The following is an 8561-nucleotide window of genomic DNA, read 5'->3' on the forward strand; positions in this document are numbered from 1 at the left end:
TGAATCATTTCTAAATATCTCTTAAGTGCCAAAATAACAACAAAAATCTCACAAAAAAACTAGAATTGAAATCTAGGGATAACTTCTCCAATAATATTAGATGACTAGGAAACCTCAAATATTCTATAATAGGGTCGATGTAGCCAAGATTAGAATTATGTAGTGGGAAGCAGTGTAGTGAAAGTAATAACAAAACTTACTTCTACAGGAAATTTAAACTAAAACAAGAAGTCACAATATCCACCCCCAAAAAGAGGAGACCATACCCAAAACAGAAACTTGGGCAGATGGCTTTGAGATTGACTGGTGAACCTGGGAACAGTCTTTTCCAGGTTTAAGTCCTCTTGCACTTGAGCAGATCGAGCAATGCAGCTGTGGTCCTACGCACTTGAGAATCTTAGAAAAGTTTAGCACAGAAGCTTTACTGAGAGACTATAACCTCAGCTTGAAGGGAACCACATGTAACATAAAGATTACTCAAATAGAAAGGTGTTGATGACAGGTGCAAAGGCTAAAGAGGAAGCAGATGCAAGAAAATGATGCTACTGTTACATAAATATCACAAGCTGTTTGTATTGCTTGGAATAAAAGGCCTGGAGAGCTCAAGGCTAGAATAGAAGGAAGGAGAGACTCAGAAGGGGTCTTCAAGAGTGGGGCTACTTTGAGTTTTTGCGCAAAAGCAGAGGGAACCCTAAAGCCACGAAGCTGGGAAAACTACCCTGCTATTCCCTCCCAGTCCAGAGAATCCTTTCCCAGTCACCCTGAAAAACCTTCCTTCCTTATATATGGGGTTGAAAATGGGATTTAAACTAACTCTGTGCACAGTTATGAGCAAACATGAAAGGAAAAAAATGAAGGGCAAAAATTGACCCACAACCCTTAGAGTCATGATTACAATGGCAATTTTCCTTCTTTTTAAAAAATCTTTCTAGATCTTCTTGTTTCAGTATCTATATCTAAATATTAGAAATCATATAGCTGGCTTTAGTATTTCAGGCTTATTTTTTTTTTCCCTGAAGCTGGAAACGAGGAGGCAGTCAGACAGACTCCCGCATGTGCTCGACCGGGATCCACCCGGCACGCCCACCAGGGGGCGATGCTCTGCCCATCCAGGGCGTCGCTCTGTCGCGACCAGGGCCACTCTAGTGCCTGGAGCAGCGCCAAGGAGCCATCCCCAGCGCCTGGGCCATCCTTTGCTCCAATGGAGTCAGGCTTATTTTTTAAGAAAATACATCTTAATCTCAATTACAGAATTCAGAAGCCACAGAATAAGGTATGAGGATAGGAAGAGTACCAGTGTGACATTGAAAGTACTTCTATCAGCATTTTGTACACAGATCCCCTATTTCTTCCTGTAACAAACACACATGGGGCTGACTGATACGGGCCTAGCTCTGTGCTGAGCACTGGGGATGTGTGGATGGATTGAGTCTGTTTCCTGATAACAAAGTCATGGGACATGGAGAGATGTTTCCTGTGTGTTTCACCAGTTGATTCTAAGTCTGCTGTGGTTAGCTCTGAACAAATAAGGAATCACTACACAAAAGTGATAAAAGTTTCGTTTAGTGTTCCAGAAAGATTCACCCTCCAGTATGTATTTGGATTAGGAAGGATTACTAGGATGCACATGCTCACACACATACGAGTACATATAACCTGTTTATACTGAATATACATTACAGAGAAATATGTTATGGGGATAGAAAATGAAAAGCTGTTATTTTCTTAATATAAAAAATCCAATATTTGTGTGTGTGTATGTATGTTTTATTGCTTCCTAATAAATATTGATCAATTTCCTAATTAACAGACTTGGGAAAAGAGGTTTTTCTTTCTGAGATAAATTGCATTTGTTCACACTGATCAAATAGTATTTAAATAGTGTACTAACATCTAAATAAATGATAAGTTATAAACCAGTTTATAATATTTTTGTCTGAACTGAAGGCAAAGGCTTTTCTTTAAGGAAGTACATTGAGGCCCTGGCCGAGTGGTTCAGTGGATAAAGTGTCAACCTGGCTTGTGAGTTCGATCATAGTCAGAGCACAGACAGGAAGCAATCAATGAATACACAATTAAATGAAACAACTAAATTGATGCTTCTCTCACTCCTTCTCTCAAATCAATGGAAAAATTAAGAAATTACATTGAATATAAATCAGGATTGGTTTAGAAATCATTCCTCGTTGTCCAATTTGACCTGAGTTGTGTCTTTTAAGTCTCTTTCCCTAATAAACCTAAACTTGTTTTTCTACTTTATTTGTAAAAATGTTTTTGTAGATATTTGAATTCTAAATGTTGATCGATATTTCCTGTTGAATGTAATTATCAATCTCTATACCTAAATTGAGTAATTGACATAGGAAATATTTCTAATTTGTGTCTACGACCCAGTTACATAAGGGTTTGAACCTGACTGTTAAGCAGGAATTTCTTTGTTTGAATTTCAGATTTATTTTACTTGCCTCTTTTACATTTAGTCAAGGAATTGTTTATAAAAATGTTAACTTTCAGATTCTTTTGTATTAATATTATACGAAAATTTTTGTTTTTACAATGTCTTGTCAAATATAAAAAATACCACTTTGTACTCTATCAGTTCTAAACTATAATTTACAGAAGAATTTGTCTTTATCACTGTTGAGACTAACACTTAACATTGATTCTAATCCATGGTTGTTGATAGTCTGTCTTATATTGTAAAAATGCAGATGTCATGCAGGGAGTTGATTTCTTCAAGCCCAGTAATATGGGAAGTTTACTTTAAATACAGAGCCTTTATACAGTTCACAGGAATGATTACTATATTCCCACCAGTAACACACTTCCATCATAGTGTGCTCACTCAAACCATGGTGTAGCTTTGCAAGGGGTACTAAAAAGAAACATGTAGTTATTAAACACATCTCAGGAGACTTTGACATACCCCTTCAATCTCTGTACTAAAAAGAAACATGTAGTTATTAAACACATCTCAGGAGACTTTGACATACCCCTTCAATCTCTGTTCATGTAGGTTTCTCTCACAAAACCTATGACTAAATTCCATGATCACTGGACCCTCAGTCCTAATACCATGCTGAGCACATTTTAGGTTTCAATAAACTCTGTTGACTGAAAAATAAATCAATGAAGTGTTATGTTTCTTAAAAGCAAACAAAATAACTTATAAGAAAAAATAGCTTTCCACCAGAATTATATATTTTCCTGAAAAAAAATTTCTCCATGATTTTTAGACCCGGGGTTAAATAAAAGGCAATAACTGCATATCACTGGTATGAGGAATTAAGGCTGGAAAAAGTTTAGGGAGAAATTCTCTCAATAATATGACTGGCATAAATGAAGTACCATCAAGATCATCCAATGACTAATGCTTTTTGCATTTCTATTAGTTGAGATCTCTTTTTCACCTAAAATTTTAATAAAGCCTGCCACATGCCAGTGCTTTAATATAATGATACATGACTCCACAAATTTATAGAAAGTTCTGGAAGGTGATTGTATTTTCCATTTGAATAGTATTGTAGGTTTATAAAAATTCCACTGAAATATCAAACATTTGGGTGGTATAAGCTGACCCCTGAATTGCACATGTACAAAATGAACTAATAAAATAATTACTTAATGGATATTTTAGCTACTGTATTTATTTCATATATTTAATAAACAGGTTTTCCTTGGATAATAGAAGAAAAGAAAAAGAAAAAACAATTTATCAATATGAACACAAACCACGTTCACCTATCCCTGGTCTAACAAGACCATGATAGCCGTAACTCAGAGGAGAGACTCTCTGTGCCTGGTTCCTATTTATTCTTTCGAAAACAGTTTCTGGGTGAAGTGCACTTCTCATCCAATTAAACTGTAATGGCAGCAGCAGCAGCAGCATTGTAGTGTTGTCCGAGCTGAGCTGGTCAGGTCTGGAGACGGCTTCGCGAGGAAGAGTTGGACTTCTCTGTGGTACTCAGAAAGTGGGCTGATGGCCACGTCCTGGGGCTTATTTGTTACCCTTTTCTACCACACTTCTGTTTCTGAAGGTTCTCTCACTTCCTGGGTTCACAGAGAAATTAATTTCATAAAGTCCACATAATTTGGATTTGCACTTTTTCAATTCTTTATCACATTCTGTTTATATTAACTTTTATTGAGTCATTTACGAGGCACAGAGATCAAGAATGCTATCTTTTTGTGTGTGTGTGACAGAGACAGAGAGAGAGAGAGAGTCAGAATGAGGGACAGATAGGGACAGACAGACAGGAAGGGAGAGATGAGAAGCATCAATTCTTTGTTGTGGCACCTTAGTTGTTCATTGATTGCTTTCTCACATGTGACTTCAATGGGGGTCTACAGCAGACTGAGTGCTCAAACCAGCAATCTTGGGCTTAAGCTGGTGAGCCTTGTTCAAACCAGATGAACCTGCGCTCAAGCTGGCAATCTCAGGGTTTCAAACCTGGGTCTCCGCATCCCAGTTCGATGCTTTACCCACTACGCCACTGCCTGGTCAGGCAAGAATACTATCTTACCATAACCCTTGCTCTATTTTTTTCTCTCTCTGTTTCTCCATCGACCCACCCAACATGGGCCCAGAGCATGAGATATGCTCCCATTATAGGACAAGACAAAATAATGACCTATGTTATTCAAAGACTTTTTTCCCACCATAAACTTCAAAACAGACCCTTCACAAGTTTAGCTGGACCATGTTCAATATGTTACTTTTCTTAGGTTAAAGGTAGGCCTAAGAAGTTCCAAAAAAAAAAAAAGTATAAGAAGTTCTTTTCTCCTTTTTACGAGGCCAAAGTCTAAGTATTTTACCATTAATAGGGAAAAACATTGAATTCAAAGAAAATCCTGTTAAATTAAAAGAGTTAAAAGTGATTTTCTACTTAAGGTCAAACAACAGGACTTACACCAGGCCTTCTTAAAATAGACATTGCAGGAGTGGCCCCAAGTTTTCTTATGCCACCTGCCTCATGAGAAGAGACAAAACTTAAAATGCTCTTCCCTTATCCTGTATAAACAAGCAGTATTTCTAACTAATGATGAAGTGAAAAGAAAGGAAATGAAGTAGACAGAGCCAGAGCATCTTTCAGCAGGCTCCTATTCCCCTCCCCTTGTCTTTTATCCTGCTATACCATTGGGATTCAAGGTTAAGTCTGTGGTCCAAGATGTCTTCCCCTCTCTTTGAGGGATGGGAATCAGTAAGTGCTTTCTTCACTTTCATATAGTAGGTTTGCCAAACCTTGCCTTTGCATCTTTATACTCATTTAAAATTAAACTTTCAAGACATTATAAACTATTATAATTATTATTATTAATGTTTCAATTAAGAATGCTGTTTATGAATTAAAAAGGTCATTATTTATATTGACAAAGACCCTATTTTGACTCTAGACCTCTAATTTCTCAATTATTTTTCATATAAAATGATGCTGAGTCTGTTATTCAATCATGCCCTGAGAAATAATTTATTTTGTGGACAACAGCGCATATATTGTGTGTCTCTTGTTGAAGTTAAGAAATTTTTGTGGAAACACTAGATCCCAAATATGTATTTACATTATCACCACTCAGAAATAGTTTCCTCGATTTGGCACCTGGCACATCTCCTTGATATTTTTTCAGTAGAGCATTGCACAGAGATAAAAACTCTAGATAATGTATCTTTTGTTAGTATGAGGTCTCCAGACCAGTTTCACTGGTGAGTTTGGTCATCTCCTTTATTTTAGTCTAGAAGTAAGCCCAAATTTATTCTGTGACCACTAAAATTAGGCCAAGGAATTTGTTATTGAATCCCACTTCTCTGATATCAAGGAAAAGAGTATGGAAGGAAAATCAACTTTAGAGAAGGTCTGAAAGAATTATTTTGTAATGTCCAAGAGATCAATGCTCTACTCAGCCTATTACAGGCCTTTTTTATAGCTGGGAAGTCTAGAAGGGCATAATTTCTTTTTTTTTTACAGAGACAGAGAGAGAGACAGAGAGAGGGATAGATAGGGACAGACAGACAGGAACAAGGAGAGATGAGAAGCAGCAACCATTAGGTTTTCATTGCGACACCTTAGTTGTTCATTGATTGCTTTCTCACACATGCCTTGACCGCGGGCCTTCAGCAGACTGAGTAACCCCTTGCTCTAACCAGCGACCTTGAGTCCAAGCTGATGAGCTTTGCTCAAACCAGATAAGCCCGCACTCAAGCTGGCCACCTCAGGGTCTCGAATCTGGGTCCCCAGTCCGATGCTCTATTTACTGCACCACTGCCTGGTCAGGCTAGAAGGGCATAATTTCTAACATCTATTTTTATGTCACTGTGGGTGCAAATTAAAATATCCCCCCCAAAAAAAAGAGAAAGAGAAGTCATATGTATAGTGCCATGTCAAAAAATAAGTTTATGGTTCAGATATTGAAAATTACTTTTCTTGGGGGAGGTATTAATTGGTGGGTAGATAAAGGAAGCAGAGGGAAATCTGGAGTTTATTCTAGATTCCAGCTCTGCCAGTTTTTCTGGGTGATGTTTGTTTATTTATCTTATGACAAGTTATGCCAATACATCAAATTTCACATTGTGAAGTTAAAACAGCTCCTGAATTTGGGGGAGTGAAAATGGTGGTGAAAGCAACAAGAGGAATGGTAATGGTAATAATGATGCCATTAGACAGAGAGGCAGTACTTGCAATGCTTAGGTACAAATATTGGAAGCAGACTAGCGCTGGTTCATCTGAATGGTGTTACCCTGAATAATTTACTTAATTTTCTATACTTCATAGGATTGTTATAAAAAATAACTGAATTAATGCACACGAATAATTTACAACAGAACAAAACTGACACTTTAAAGACTCAATGTAATAATTATTATTATATTAGTAATATTTATTATTGTAAAAAAATGATTCTTAGCTTGGATTAATTTTTCTCTATAAAGCTTTGACTAATCACTTAATGCCTCTAATATTTATCTTGCTAATAATGCTATTGATGCTTGATAAATGCACTACTATTTGTTTTCTGTTACAAGTTTTATCTCTCCATTTTCTGAGCTTTTACTTTTCCCAAGTAAACATATCTATCTTATTCTTGATGATGACATGATGATGATGACAATGATCATGATCATACCATGAATGACAGCCTATGGCTACAATAAACATCATATTTTAAAGCCAAATGTGAAAGTCACATTTTGATGCGACGAAACATGCGGACAATGGCTCGGCGGATCTCCTTTGTCTTGGCGCTATAAATGAGAGGGTTGAGCACAGGAGGTAGAAAAAGGTAGGCATTGGACATGAGGACATGTATGTAGCGTGGGACATGCTTCCCAAAGCGGTGCACTGTGGAGACCCCAATCATTGGCACATAAAATGCAAGTACAGCCAGGATATGTGACACACAGGTGTTGAGAATTTTGAGGCGTTCCTCTTGGGAAGCAATGGTCATGACAGAGCGCAGAATGAGTACATAGGAGAGGGAGATAGAAAATAGATCCATGCCAAAGGTGGATACAAGAACAAAGAGTCCATAGATGCTGTTGATAGTGATATCAGCACAGGCCAGCTTCATCATATCTGGGTGCAGGCAGTAGGAATGGGAAAGAACATTGGATCTGCAGATAGGCAGTCTCATAATAAGGAAAGGAAGAGGAAAGAGGGTGATGAAGCTCCGAGCAGTCACAGCTACACCCATCCCAGCAATAACTTCATTGGTGAGCACAGTGGCATAATGCAAGGGATCACAAATGGCCACATAGCGGTCAAAGCTCATGGCCAGGAGAATACCTGACTCCATCATGGAGAAGGAATGAATGAGAAACATCTGGATCAGACAGGCATCAAAAGCAATGTTGCGGGCATTGAGGCAGAAGGTTCTGAGCACAGTAGGCAGTGTGGCCATGGACATGGCCACATCACTGAAGGACAGCATGGACAGGAAGTAGTACATGGGCTTGTGGAGGCTGGCCTCTACTCGCACAGCTTGAAGGATCACTGTATTGCCTACAAGGGCCACAGCATACATCACACAGAGGGGCCCTGATAACCAGGAGTGAGAGCTCTCTAGGCCAGGGATACCAGTCAGGAGGAAGGAAGTAGGGTGAGTAACATTGAACAATCTCATGGCAGGAGGAATCCAGGATACTTCTCAGGGTGAAACAATATGAAGTGGAGATTTCTAAGAGTTGCACTTATTAGAGGAGAAGAAACCAAGGAGAGAGACACAGCAGATGATGTCTACTTAGTTGGAAATGGATGCATTCATGAAATCACTGCTTTTAGAATAATGCAGGTGAACACTTTATATTTTATGACCATCTGGCCGTACAGGCTGGGCTAATATTTCCCCCTATTTAAAGAAAGAAAAAAGACATTGACAAATACTTTAAAAATATTAATTAGTTACAAGAAAAATATTTAAACTATATTTTTTCACAATTTTAATGTATTTTAGAAGCATAATTGAATGAAAATTGTTACCTACAATGAGTAGATCATTATCATAAAAGGACACCAAGACTTTGAATTTTCAACAGCTCTTGGAAGTATTTATTTAAATATATCCTTGAA

General features: G+C 37.8%; 1 protein-coding gene across 1 annotated transcript; it reads right to left on the reverse strand.

Annotated features, from left to right (window-relative positions):
* Positions 1–7176: 7176 nt before the first annotated feature.
* On the reverse strand, positions 7177–8115 carry OR51I2 (olfactory receptor family 51 subfamily I member 2). The gene has a single exon (XM_066360625.1). The coding sequence runs from the start codon at positions 8113–8115 to the stop codon at positions 7177–7179; it is 939 nt and encodes a 312-aa protein (XP_066216722.1).
* Positions 8116–8561: the final 446 nt, after the last annotated feature.

The sequence above is a fragment of the Saccopteryx leptura genome, chromosome 1 (genome assembly GCF_036850995.1).
Source record: "Saccopteryx leptura isolate mSacLep1 chromosome 1, mSacLep1_pri_phased_curated, whole genome shotgun sequence".
NCBI classification, from domain to species: Eukaryota; Metazoa; Chordata; class Mammalia; order Chiroptera; family Emballonuridae; genus Saccopteryx; species Saccopteryx leptura.